The sequence below is a fragment of the Hemiscyllium ocellatum genome, chromosome 18 (genome assembly GCF_020745735.1).
Source record: "Hemiscyllium ocellatum isolate sHemOce1 chromosome 18, sHemOce1.pat.X.cur, whole genome shotgun sequence".
NCBI lineage: Eukaryota > Metazoa > Chordata > Chondrichthyes > Orectolobiformes > Hemiscylliidae > Hemiscyllium > Hemiscyllium ocellatum.
Genome location: NC_083418.1, coordinates 40,876,406 through 40,891,461, shown reverse-complemented (window position 1 = coordinate 40,891,461; position 15,056 = coordinate 40,876,406). Strand labels below are relative to the sequence as shown.

The following is a 15,056-nucleotide window of genomic DNA, read 5'->3' as shown; positions in this document are numbered from 1 at the left end:
GGTGGGTTTGTGTGCTACTACGATTCTGAGGGGTCTTTGTAGTCTGGCTGTCATTTCTGAAACTTCTTTGATGTATGATAAGATGGTTAGGGTTTCTGGCTGTGTTTGGTCTGCATGTCGTGGTTTGTTCATGAGGAATCTGCGGACGGTATTTTTTGAGTATCCGTTCTTCTTGAATACGTTGTATAGATGGTTTTCCTCTGTTTTCCGAAATTCGTCTGTGCTGCAGTGAGGTGTGGCTCGTTGGAATAGTGTTCTGATACAGCTTCGTTTGTGTGTGTTGTGATGGTTGCTGGTGTAGTTAAGTATTTGGTCAGTGTTTGTCGGTTTTCTGTATATGCAGGTTTGTAGTTCTCCGTTGTTTTGGTTTGATGGTTAGTAGGGCTGTTTGTTCTAGTCTTTGCATTCAGGAACTGTCAAGGGATGCCTCATCATTTTGCAGATTTATTGCAAAATGGAAAATGTCAAGTCTTGCATGAAAAAGGGCAGAACTGTACACTTCTAGTGAACTCACGTCCATATGGTGGGATTATCACAACATCAGCTAGATTACTCTTAATAGTATTCAAAAATAAATTTTACATCACACAGGGCCAGGCAATGACCATCTCCATTAAAAGACAATTTAACCACCCCTCTTGATACTCAATGGCGTTACCATCACTGAATTCCCCTCTATCAACATCCAGAGAGTACCACTGACCAGAAACTGAACTGGACTTGCCATCTGAATACAACGGCTACAACAGCAATTCAGAGGCTAGGAACGCTTTAAGTTGGTAATTCACCTCCTGACTCCCCAAAGTTGTTCACCAACTACAAAACACAAGTCAGAGGTGTGCTGCCATACTCCCCATTTGCCTGGAAGGAGTTCAACTCCAATAAACCTCAACAAGCTTCACACCATCCAGGACAAACCAGTTCACTTGACTGGCACCACATCCACAAACACTCACGTCCTTCCTACTGATGTTCAGTAGCAGCAGTGCATACTACCTACAAGATGCACTGCAGAAATTCACCAAGATTCCTTGGACAGTACATTCCAAACCTACAATTATTTCCATCTAGAAGTACTTGGGCAGCAGATACTTGAGAATACCATCATTTGCAAGTTCCCCTCCAACCCACTCCTATCCTGACTTGGAAATATTTCACCATTCCTTCAGTTTTTCATTGGATCAAAATCCTGGAATTCCCTTGATAACGGTATTGTGAGTCTACCAACAGCATGCGCTCTCCAGTTCAAGAAGCCACTTACCAACACTTTCTCAAGGGCAAGCAGGTATGGGCAATAAACACTCAGCCAGCAACCCCCATGCCCCAAAAATGAATTTTAAAAAATTTAATTTTAAGTTTTGCAGACTCAATAAAATACAGGAGAGTTCATAACCTTTCTTAAATCAGAAATTTTGTTTCAGAGAAATATTAAATACTCCTTTGAAGGACTTGGTTCACTCTTAAATCATAACTTTTTTGGTGATTCATCCCAAAGGCTAATGACTCTGAAGCAAAAATAAATACTTGCTTGTATTTGACCTAATTCTTTGTTCATAGATTTTATGATATAATTTCTACTCTTGTCTTCCATTTCCAATTCAAAAACATGTTTAGTCAGACGGCATCATTCATCATTTTAAAAATCATAATCATATCTTCTCTAAACCCTGTAATTTTTATAAATAGATACAGCTATTCTTACAACAATGTACAGGGGAACTGCGATTATCCGAATGTGATGGGCGTGCACTATTTCATTCCGATAATCGATTAAAGGCCTTTCCTCTGGCGCTCGGAGTTTTTAAAGTCTGTTCTTCGTTCGGGAGGCTGCAGCAGTACAGAGCACAAACCTCGCCCCCCCCCCCCCACCAAATATCGCCCCAACCCCATCCAACACCGTCCCGTCCCCACCCCCATGTCCTCCCCCTGCCCCCCAGACACGTCCCGCAGGCTCCACCCCCAAAACCACCCCCGGCCCTCAACACCATCCCCCCCATCTCCGTCCAACTCTACCTCCGCCCCCCCCATTCCAGTCCAGCACTGCCCCCGCTTCCCCATCCAGCATTGCCCCCACCCCCATCTTACTCTGCCCCCCATCCTTGTCCAGCACTGCCCCTGCATCCCATCCCTGTCCAACTCTGCTCCTGCACCCCCATCCCCGTCCATCCTGTCTAACTCTGCCCCCAACCTCTATTTCCATACAACTCTGCCCCGCCCCCTCTCCGGGGCAACCGGACTGGACACCAAGAAGACTGCTGCTGATGCCGCCTTTGTGGGGTAAATCTCCAAACAGCGCGCGCACACACTTTTTAACTGCAATTTTTTGACAGGTTCCATCTCTGCCCTGTTGGTCAGATTATCTTGGGAAGGGGTAGGGGGGTGGGTTTAGGGTACACTCCTCTGTACAACACCAGGGAAAGTGTGGGGACAGAAAGTGCGGGAGGTCAGTCATTTGAAGACGGAGCCTGTTTAAATCACTAAACAAAAGACGCGATTCACTGTTAGAAACACGTCTTTGATGTAATATTCCTATTGGAACTAGAGATCTTCTTCGGATAATCCGATTTTTGGATAATTGGTATTTGGATAATTGAGGTTCCCCTGTACCCTTAAATTTGGAACCTTCCTCGTCATTATAGTCTGCCCCTTCTGCACAGGTTAAATCACTGTCTGGGGGTCAAAGGTGAACTGAAAAATACAACCTAAAATACTACACAGATACCTTACTCTGCTTGTGAGCTTTTTATCAAGTGATCAACTATTATCCCTGGTCTCTTTCTTGTTTTGTTTCTGCACAGCATAAACATGCCTCAGGTTTTCCAGCTCCTTATATCACCATGTGAAAATCTTTGAAGCAAATAATCTGGAATCCAAAACAGTTGATTTCTCAGTTATGCTGGAGCTGCACCAAATTATAAGCAACTCATTTAATTTATACCAGTATAAGTCAGTTCTAGAGTGAATTATGAAAATTATTCTTGGAACTGACTGTTTTGTTTCAAAAATGAAGCATAACGCAAACATATAAAATTAGATTTATTGAGATTGAATTCTAAGTAATAATTGTTACCTTGTCACTGTTTCTGTACTTATCCCATTTTTTAACCATTTTGACCCATTTTGGTATTCTTTCAATCTCCAAATGTTTAAGCTGTAAAACAGAAATAAAACTGTCATACATTAAAAAGCAGATGCTTATTTTCATAATTATTCAGCTTTTAGTACAGTGGTTTTGCAGTTTCAGGTACTTCTAATAGACAGATTTGTCAAATATAATTATTTAAAATTTATTTTCTGGACAAAATAATTATTAGTGAGGAAAGGCATTCAGCATTTTCTTACTTTACTCACCCAGGAAAATGCTATGTCTCTCTCTCCCCCACTTCAAATGTTCCTTAAAACAACTCTGGAGCTTATTCCCTCATTACTTGAGCTGGAAGTCTATGCCACATCTCATCAGTTGTTCTGCAAATTTATATTTTATTCTTCTGGATGTATGTCCACACATTCTACTCTTTGTAAGGTAAATTTAAAGTTACCTTTTCCGTTTCCTAAAGTATCTTATGTACCCTTCCTCAGAATTCCTCTCAAATGTTTCCTTTCCTGGTTGAAAAATGCAAGTGTGTTCAATCTTTTCTTTTAAGCCAGAATTTACACATAAGACATCAGCTCTATGACTTTTGTCTCAGCATTCAGAAGTTGAAACATTACTCAAGGTGCAATAATAACACGGTCTATACTACCAGGTGACTACATCAATATGCTAATTGATAGCCTCCTATGTTCCTACATTCTAATGTTTTGACAGTACACTTTGATATTTAATTGGCTTTGTTCTGATGTGTGTTGATTGGACATGTTGTGATGACTTTGCCAAGATTCCTTGATCTTTCAAAATTAGCTATTTCAGCATCATGTGTGTTGTGAAGAGCCTGTTACCTTGGTGTTAATTCAAAATATAGGGTTGATTCCATCATGTTTTGAAACTTTCGTGCTGTGAAGGAGTGACATTATAATGAAAATCATGGCAAAAGAACGATGATCAGTGAATGAATAAATGGTTTTACTCCTAAACAACAGAGATTAATTGAAAATATGCACAGTGCAAATAAGCCAAGAACAGGTCTCTCAAGTTTGTAACAGTAATTTTTTGGAAATGAAATTTTCTTAATGAATTGGATAACTTATTTATAATTTATTTAAAACTTTAATAGTTCAACAAAATGAGAGTTAATTGTGAAGGTTTTCAAGGAAGTTGTAGTCAGTTATCAGAAAATTAATGTGTTAAGCTTCCCAATATTTTTCTCTTTTAGTTGGAGTTGGATAATCATTATAGATTTACTGAAAGCAATTATTTTAATTTATGATAGAATTCTTAACTTTCTACCTTAATATATGTATGAGGATATAATAGGGTTCAACATACTGCGATTTTTTGAGAAAAGGTTCTCATGGCTCTCAAAAACAATCCCTATTTGGTTCAGCGAAAGCATACCTATTTCAACATTTACACATTTCACAATTAAGGTAAATATGAATGATTTCAACTTGTTCAGTTGAGTGAGAATAGAACTGTAGTAGTTTTAAAATCGGAGCTCAACACCAGACAGCCTGATTTCAGTCTCATCTTTTTAGCTTCAGTTTTGCTCAGGGATATCGCAATAATGGCAATCAGGTTACTTGTGTAAACACTGTAAATGACCTATTTAAGCTACAAATGCTGTGTGTTGAATACCGGTGGTTGGCATAATCAGCCCTTTTTTGAAAATTGGCATTTAAATGGATTCTTACAATTGGCCACTAAACTTGGATGGAATATCTGCAGAACCCCAAATAAATTACATAAACAATACACGATATGCAGAATTTTCAGGAATCTTCTGCTGAAGTTATGGCAGTCAACTGGGAGAACCTCATGCCTATATTTGTAAGTGTGTTTTCACAAAGAAAACAAATTCTTTACCAAATGCAGCTTTTACACAGAAATAGCTTGGAAATTTTCCCATCCCAAATTTTATGTTTGAGTCTTTGTGTACAGGAAATCAGCTTCTTTTATCTTCCAAGCCACATGGTGGCACAGGTACATTGGCCCATTTTCATATTTTATAGTTCCTTTGCTTGAAAGTCTTCACTTGCAATTTCAGGGATTACTGAGAGAAGTGAATGTTCTCAGGAGAGTATTTGACACTTCTGTTGATTATCATTGAGCTTAACACATTGAGCATGAATACTAGAGTAAGTAAATTGAACCAACACTATTTCCCAAGATAGTCACAGTGAGTTTGATCACCCATGGCTATCACATGATCTAGGTATATTGCAGTCTTAATTCTTGCACCCAACATCCATGTTATATCAGACTTACACTACACTAACTAGAATCATCATGCTGCTTCATTCCACACCACCTTCTTATACATCAGCTGGTCCTTCATCTGACTAGTAGAAACTTTAATGTCTTACACAGACTGCTATTGAGCTTCTAATGTAACTAACAAATCTACTCCAGTTCTCTGAGAGTCTTGCTCTGGAACCAACTGTTAGGTGGATGTATAGGAGGGGTTCGAGTTCAGTCAACCTTTAATGTTTCCTCCCTTGACTGGAGCAAGTTACTTTATTCTTAAGTGGCAGAGCAGGGTTTGGCATTCCAGTGTATGGAAAAAATTGAAGCATCAATATTGAAGTTGGATGTTACGAAAATGCATAACTTGGTGAGGTAAGCAAGTTTGAAAAGCAAAAATCACCACTACAAGCAAACTTAAATTTATTGTCGATGTTACTAAAATGCATAGCTTGGTGAGGTAAGCAGCTTTGCACATCAAATCCTCCAATTCTAACATCCATACTAGTCCAAGACTGAGTCATCTAAACCGACACTGAAATGCAGTTTTTCAGTTTCTATTTGCAAAAAGCTGTGATTTCATTTTATGTGTAACACTCAGAGCAGTTTTATCTATCCACTATCATGCATGGACTAATGTGGAATTGTTCAACAATAAACTAGTATTTGTTATAATGCCATTACATATCTTACCTTTTCCTCCAACAGTGTTGGCATGGGCAGCTCATGTTCACTGAAAGTACATTATAACATTGGTATTAATTTGGGAAGGACATATCTTAATAACAAATAGCCTAATAAATGCATCTGACATATCGCAACAAAAATACAAAATACTTATCAAAACATTCAAACTTATTAAACTTACTGCAGAAAGCCAAATCTGTCCACAACTTTGTATAAATTGAAATCTTCCCATGGATCAATTGAGGTCCCATCTCGCCTGCCCTGTTTTAATATACAAAAGTCTTTAATTCAATTTAAGACACTGAACAACATAATAATAAATTCTTTGAAAATAAAAAGTATCAGGAATGTATCATGAAGTGAGTTAGCTTAAATCCAGACCAGAATGACAGAATGATATTCTGGCAGCATGAAGTAGGCAAGCATCAACAGCACCAGAACCGTGCTAGCACCAATTAGCAATTTCACTCATGGACACTCAAGATCTACATCGTAGCAAACAAAAGGATAGTCACATTGATGTGATAGGGAACTGATGTGTATTGCTGAGGTTCAAGCATTCAGATTGCAAATAAGGAACATTGCGAATGTTCATTAATGCCCTGAACTCCTATTGAGTACAACTGTATAAAATCACAATTTTATTTTATATATTAATTTTATATTAACTTTCCAGTTGAACAGTTCACGTTCAAGTTCCACAATTATACTTGAATTCATAAAAATAATATTCTGCAGCATATAAAGAAAATGCAAAACAAAGTAGAGGTGAGGATGTTAATTGTAGCAGCCAATTCACAAAAGAGCCTTTGATTTGTAAGGGTGGAAATACAGTAAAGCATGTTTGGGATTTGGATGACGCAAAACAGGGGTTCATCCACAGCCAGGATCCACCTGTCTTTGGGGGGCAGTGTATGCCAGGGGCTGATGTTGAAAAGTGGGCAGATACAGGCATAAGTCGATGGGTTAGGTGGGACCTAGACATCAGCTACACATAAAACAGTTTTTGTTTGAGTTCACTGGGCCACGGGCAGCAAGGTTTCTGTGCCATGATGTTGCCAGTGATGGCATGATCACAAGGGATGTTGGTCTCTCAGTGAATTCCACTGAGTCAAGGAGGTTTTCTGGGAACAATGCATGGTGAGATGAAGCCAGAAATGGACACGAAGAATGCTAAAAGAGCAGAATTGGTAATTAATGAAGTGAGATTTGTCAAATACAGCCATAAATCACATTAGGCATTGTGGTAGAAATCCCTCCAAAAACCCAAGACAACTCACATTTAGCCATAAGAAAGATACAATTCAACCCATTTTTCCAGGTCAGGACTATGTATGACTTGAAGGGGTACTTGCAAGTGGTGCTGTTTTCATGTATTCAATAACCCATAATGTCCAACCTTTAACAGCCAATTCTCAGACAATTGTGCACTTTGTTAGCTGAAGTTAGCTCTGAATACTCTGACCTTATTATTCTTCATAGAATTATAGAATTTCTTACTGACAGGAAATATGCTGTTTGGCCCATCAAGGCCACACAAACCCTCCAAACAGCATTTCACCCAGACCCAACCCTCTACCCTATCCCTGTAACCCTGCATTTCCCATGGCTAATCAACCTAGCCTATATATCTTCGGACTGTGAGAGAAAACCACAGCACCTGGAGTAAACCCCTGCAGAGATGGGGAGAATGAGCAAACTCCACACAGTTGCTCAAGTGTGGAATCAAACCCAGGTTCCTGGCGCTGTGAGGCAGCAGTGCTAACCACTGAGTCACAGTGCTGTATATTCTTCATAATAAATTATATTGGCTATCTAGTGAAATATTTTGGCTCAATTTATAGCATGACAGGAGAAATTAAGATGTTTTTACACGCGAAGGAATGTAAATCTAATGAACTAACGGATCACAATTGAAATAAAACATTATTAACAATGGTTGAAATCACATAACATTAAGATACACTGAACAGAAAGCTACAAGGAATCATAGTCATGATTTGAAGATGCCAGTCTTGGACAGGGGTGTACAAAGTTAAAAATCTCACAACACCAGGTTATAATCAGGTGGACTAAATGATGAAGGAGTAGTGCTCCGAAAGCTCGTGCTTCCAATTAAACCTGTTGGACTATAACCTGGTGTTGTGTGATTTTTAACAAGGAATCATAGTCCTACTACTTTCACTAGAGGAGTTTTCTTTCAAGCAGAAACTAGTATTGTTTGCAAAAAAATATAGTAGGTTGTTTCCAAACCATTTCTCAATCAATGTGTCTATTGTTTTCAGAATAAAGGATAGTCAACTGTACCAACTAAAAATATGAAACTCATAAATGAAAGAAGCCGTCTATTGTAGCTGTCTATGAAAAGTTAGAAAAGTAGAAAATGCGTTTGATTTGTATTGAGACCTTTTGCATTAGATTCAATGTTATTGAACTTCTCAAGATTTACATCTTACATTTTCATTAAGTGTCTGGAAAAAAATGGAAGGAGTCATTTCAGACTCAAAATATTAACTCAGCTTCTCTCTCCACAAATGCTGCCAGACCTAATGAGTTTCATTGTGTTAGTTTCAGACTTCTTGCATCTAATATTTTGCTTTTATTAAAGATGGGTAATTGGCTGTTTACATTATTTGATAACAACATATTTTAATAAATTACTTTATCACCTTAATTTAAGTTTATTCCTTTATGTGATCTTTTAAAATGTTAACTTCTTTAATCTACAGCTCCAAACAATTTGTATTTTTGGAAAATTTCTTTAAAATGGGTTCTTCAGGTAAAAAAGGCTATTCTCTTTGTTTAGCTGTTACAGATTTTGTTATTTGTTCATTGATAAATAGTTAGTTGGGTGCTTTAGTGGTGTATTTTTTAAATTTTAAAAAAAGAGCTGGGTTCTTCTCCCTATCTAGTTATTTGAGAAACCTGTTAATATTCTTTTGGTTGCACTTTGGTCCCACACTCCTGACTTTTATACAATTCCCAGAGTGTGGAAACAAGCCATTTGGCTCAATAAGTCCACACCAACTCTGAGGAGCATCCCACCCAGATCCTATCCTCCCTACCCTGTTAGCCTGCATTTGCCGTGGCTAATCCATTCAACCTAAACATCTCTGGACACTACAGGCAATTTAGCATGGCCAGTTCACCTAACCTGTGCATCTTTGGACTGTGGGAGAAAACCAGAGCACCTGGAGGAAACCCATGCAGACATAGGGAAAATGTGCAAACTCCACACAGACAGTTGCTGAGGCTTTCTGAATCCACTGTGGAGGAGTGGGCAGATTGGGGGACTGCTCCTATCCTGGCTAATGTAGCTATTACTACATCCAGGCAGTGAGCCACAGAATGGATTTCAATTCACAACTGCCTGCTTCCCTTCAGTGGCTGTGTTCATGCCTTGGAGAGGGAGCACGCAGAGTCCACCAACACCCTCAAACCTTTAGACAGAGGTGGGCACCACACAAGGTGAAATGCATTGTCTCCCCTACCAACTCTATTCTGAGTTAGCCTCCTCCCTTGTTTTCTCCTAATTTTATTTCTATCTTTGTGATGCTGTCTCTAGTAGGCAGCATTTGGTATTTGTTATTTGATAATTAAGTATTCAAGTAATTTGGTAATGGTTCTTAAAAAAAAGCCTGGGTTACCTTCCCTATTTGGTTATTTCAGAAACCTTTTTGCATTTCAGCGTCATGTTCCAGATCTTTGGGCATCATGAAAGAGGCAGAGGGGAATATGGCACGTTAGAGAACCTCTTCACGGAGATATTCTGGGGCCTGTTAAGGTAGCAATCAATAGTTCCAGGCAGGGAGCCATTCTGAAGGGTGTTTTAAAAGGAAAGAACATAGTTAACAGACCCATATAATGTACACAAGCTTCCCATTCCCTGAGCATCCTTCACCATTGACCCTCTCTGCATGTTAAACTTTCCTGTCATAGTGACTTGTCGACAGCTCTTGGTCATCTGCACCTTTGTATACAGAGGAAGTGAATCATTAGGGATGTCGAATGAGGAGGGGAACAAAATATCGTCATGACCCAATGCCTTGTGGGTGCATTGTTCCCATTGTAATAAATTGTCAGCACAATTTTCCATTCATGGAGCTTTGCCTGTGACAATGAGGAGCTGTGGATGATTCTAAGATGCATTTTGCATTGACAGAGAGATTCACAAACAAATGGCAGTTAACACCAGGAACATTTAAGTTGAAATTAACAGGCACATAGAAGCCAGGCCATCAAAGTGCCGTGAGTAGGTTTTCTTCTTTCTCTTCATCCCGTTATCTCTTAACATAGTCTCCAGTTCCACTGCTAGGATGGAGCAGTAGCTGATGCCAATGGATCATGCTCTGAAATGTTGCTGTCCAGTGTCCACATTGGAGGTGGCTTGGTGCAAGCATGAGTTGAATCTGGGAGATACACTCATTGATTTCCTTGTCGAGTATTCCTGATATTTAGCTTGTTTGGCATATTCAGTAAAATGGGAGTCAGTGTCAATGAGGTGAGTTGTGACATTAACAAGACATTTATCAAGTATTATTTCCTGTCAACTGGCATCTCAATGTCATCTAGGGAGAATCTGAGTCATGAGGCTTATCACAAGCACGACTGCTGGATCCAGCTACTGCAGGTGAGATTCTCTCTGTTTCTGTGTGTAGCGAAGGTACAAAGAAATGGAAGAGAAACAGATGTGCCAGCAAGTTCAGCAGCAGCCTACAGCGGATGCTGAACAGCATACCAAGAGGTTGCAGCTGAAGGACCTGCCAGGATGTGCACGAGGCACAGGAAGGACTGAAATCTTTGACTTTGATGTCATCTTTCTTGTAGTGTCAGGGCATACTTTAGATGTTTTGGGACACTGTCACTGAACTGTGCTAACTGCTGGAGCGGGACTTGCAACAGGGAGTAACCATTCTATTTCAGCTGTTGTTAAGGTAATCGCTGTGTTGAACTTTTATGCAGCTAGGTCCTTCCAAGGAATCACTGGAGACCTGGACAGAACATCTTAATCATCCATCCACAAATGCATCAAAATGGTTACCAATGTCATTTGTGTCAGATCACATTGCTTCATCTTGCTTCCTTATGACAAGCTCAGTGCTGCAGACTGAGCAGTTGGGTTTGGCAACATATCATAACACAGCTATGTGTTATGATACAGCTGGTATCATTCATAGAAAAGGGCTCCATTCCATCAAGGTGCCAATGATCTACAGTGGTTGGTTCTATTTCTTAAAGATTTGTGCCCAGTACCCTCTGAGCTGCCACAGTGTCCATATCCTTGTGAACTCTTATGATCTTGCTTCATTTGAGAGGCCAGATGTCTTGATGGGATGGTTATTGGGAGACAAGGCACACATTGCAACAATGGCTGTTGACTCAATTATGCACTCCCCTGACTAAGGCAAAATATAGATATAAGTACAGCCCATTCCTTGACCACAGCGTGGTGGAGCATATGATAGGCCTACAACTTGGCCTATTCAGGGAGGGGCAGGCTTGCGGAATGTGGCACATGGTGCCAAGAACATAATCCTAGTATGCTGTGCTCTGCACAACAAGATAATGCAACGAAGAGGTCATGACAGATTCTTACAACCTGAGAAAGTAGGAATAGTCTTCCAAGAAGGAGGATGAAGACATTGAGCAGATGCGTCAGACAAGACCTAACTGACAGCCAGTTCCAATAGATGAGAGTTGGGAACAGTGATCACTCATTGACTTTAAATTGCTGGGTTCAACATGCAATACAGTTTCTGTTTGATTGATTTCAGTTCAGTCTTGGTGCTTCTAAATAAAGATGAATTTTTTGAGATGACCAAGACTTCCCTATATGTGATAGTTCCATATTGAACAATGATAAGATGCTTGGCTACAGAAAGCAATGGGGAAAGAATAGCAGTAACTTAGAAAAGGATATAAGTTAGTATGTGGCTAAAAATGGGTAAGTTGTGTGACACTTTTTATAACAGAGACAGATGTCAGAATAAGCAGTTGTATTGCAGAGAAGTGTCAGCCATGCCACTTTTACACTGAAGTGTTGCTCTCTCACTATAAGGTTGATGGTGAAGAGCAACTCAATTTTCAATGGTTGACCAGGTACACAACTAGGATTTGAAATGACACTGGCACCAGAGACGTTCCAGTAGGCATCCTAGGAGCATCAAATATAATTAATGAGACGAGTTTCATGGAGAATTTCTCTCCACAGCTTAACAGATTTTTTCACACGATCATCCCAAACTCATCACATTAAACTATCTACCAAGCCCCTGTGGCAGCCTCTTCTCCAGATGCTAATCCAATTCTCTACTTGTCAAAGCTGATGTCCACTACTGGGAATGCAGTGACTCCTCACACCTCTTGTCATCTTTGAAAGGATGTTGTGCACCCACCCAAGTTCTAGTAGTCCACAGCTTCCATGTACAGTTCATGACATTTGCCCCAGACGTGACAGATAACGAAATTGACACCTCACTTTGCAGACAAGAGAGCATGAGGAGGACTGTATTCCTCACCTCAGAATTAGACTGTGCTAACCTAGTCCAAAATTGCCACCCATGTTAGTGGTGCACATAAATGTGCAGCAGGAGGTCACTGACCTTCTTAGCTCCACCAGGATGAGTGTTAACATTGTACACACACACAGACAGACACACACACTCTTCTCTCTCTCTCTCTCTCTCTCTCTGCTGTTGTACCTATCTCTTAGTGAGCCTGAGATATTACTGCAGGGTATTCAAGGTGGAGGTCCAGAGAACAAGCAGTGAGCTGAAGTTGTCATGTACCCAATCAGACTTACATGTCTGAAATTCTCGGTGTCTGGTTTCCATCCGGTGGATAGGAGAATGGGAACCTGCATATCAATGAGGTGAGAATGTCCACTCAAGATCCAAAACTGGGTTGGAAAGTAGAACTTTTTTTGTGATGTTGAGAAGGGACTTGCTCAACATGTCACTCAATTTTTAAAAATTTATTACCATAACTGACATCGTTCAGAGCTTGGGACCTAATCTCCAAATCATGGGTCCCCTAGACACACACACATCCCACCCACCCACCCCCCATTCTAGACATTTGCCCCTTATGTATTTCCCTGTCTCGGGCCTTGTGCAGATTATCTTACTTGAAATAAAAATGAAGCCAGAGACGGGAACACACAAAGAAACTGTACTTCAGGTGGTTGTTTTAGGCAAAGGAAAGAGAGAAGAATGATGGATTTGAACTGCAAAACCGGAACACTTATTCTCTCTCTCTCTCTCTCGCCCTGCTCCTCACTCAGCCTCTCAAAAGACAACAATTACAAAGAAAATCAGAAGAATGTCCTTTCACCAAGAACTCAAAAATAACTGCAAATTTTCCTACTGCTGAGGATACTAGTCACCAACTGAACAACTGTAGTCACGGACTCGAAGGACTTTCTAAAATGCAAATTCTTCATCTTTCTTTTGGTGCCAGATAAATTTTAAGAAGTGTAATGTTTAAAATGTATCAGTCATTTCAGGGTATTTTCAGTCATTTATGTTGCATTTTACTACATTTTGTCACATAAGCAATAGAAGTCCTCTTTCTTTCACTCAAGAAAACCTTGTAATTGAATCCTTCACTTTTAAACTACCAAATGATGTGTTAGTTGAAGTGTGATATCACTGTGTGCTAAAAAAAATGTAAACATCTTTGTTGCAGTCAACTGAGATATGTTAAAGGTGGGAAGCTCTCTTTTTTAAAAAGAAATTCATGGGATGTGAGTATCACTGGCTAAGCCAGCATTTATTGACCATTATTGCCCAATTGATCTACAGAAGGTGGTGGCAAACTGCCTTCTTGAATTACTGTACTCTTGGGATGTTTGTATGCCTACAAAGCTGTTTTCCAGGATGTTGACCAGTGACAATGAAGGAATGACAATATAGTTCTCAAGTCAGGATGGTGTGTAGCTTTGAGGTAACTTACTAGAGGTTGTTCTCCCATACATCGGTTTCTCTCTTCTTTCTAGATGGGAGAGGTTGAAGATTGGAAAGTGCTGTTGGAGACACCTTGGTGATCATAAGGCGTAAGAGTAGAAAAAGCTATTTAGCCCTTAGAGTTTGCTCCACCATTCAATATAATCATGGATATTTTGATGATCCTCAAGTCCACTTTCCTGCCTCTTCCCCATCATCTTTGATTCCATATATGATAAAAAATCTGACTATCTCAACTGTGATTGTACTTCATGACCCAGCCCAGTGACCTCTGTTGGTGGTTAAGAATTCCAACAGATTCACTACCCTCAGAGACAAAAAAAATTCTCATCTGTCTTAGATGTGTGACTCCTCATTTGAAGATTATGTCCCCTGTTTCTAGACTCTCCCAGAAGCAGAAACAATCTTTCCACATATATCCCGACAAGTCCCCTTAGAATCTTCAATGTTTCAAAAAGGTTGCCTCTAATTCTTCTTTATTTGAAAATGTTCTGGAGAAGGGTCAATAGACTCAAAAGGTTAACTCTGCTTTCTCTCCATAGATGTTGCCAGATCTGCTAAGTTCTTCCAACAATTTCAGACCTTCATTTCGATCCCTTGACCAGCCCAGGTTAAATTGATGCAATCATCAGGCTTCATTTAATTCCCACTGGCCACCTTCTTTCTCTTCCTGACTGGCTGGGATGTAGGCAGAGGCATAATAAATTTGTTCAGCCTAATAAATCAATTTAGATGCTGGGATCATCGGGAATGCATTCTTGTTCTTCCAAAATCTGCAAGTAAAAACATGCACCTTTTGGGCCAAAATCCTCTTCATCTAGTGATAAAATTCCTGTATCTTCACACTCAGACTATTAAGTTAACAGTACAAGTGGGTTCCAATTATGTCTTTGAACCTGAGATGTGTAAAAGGGACCCCACCCTATCTTCTCCCCATCCTCTGACCTCTCCCATTTACTCCACCCTCAAAAGCCCTCACCTTTCATTTTCCCAACTGACTCGGATTCACTTAGTGTTAGGAGATCCAGAAGCAGAATTTAAAAGAAACATCCAGGAGGGTTTTA

At 39.8% G+C, this 15,056-nt stretch overlaps 1 protein-coding gene across 2 annotated transcripts in view; it reads right to left on the bottom strand.

Annotated features, from left to right (window-relative positions):
- Nucleotides 1-15,056, bottom strand: part of LOC132824197 (uncharacterized) — a 250,957-nt gene that overhangs the window by 133,159 nt on the left and 102,742 nt on the right. For both annotated transcript variants that reach the window (XM_060838491.1, XM_060838492.1), the window contains exons 4-6: nt 6,210-6,289; nt 6,035-6,074; nt 3,071-3,151 (exon numbers count right to left, since the gene is read on the bottom strand). In XM_060838491.1, coding sequence (XP_060694474.1) covers nt 3,071-3,151; nt 6,035-6,074; nt 6,210-6,289 — 201 coding nt within the window. The remainder of the gene's footprint in view (nt 1-3,070; nt 3,152-6,034; nt 6,075-6,209; nt 6,290-15,056) is intronic.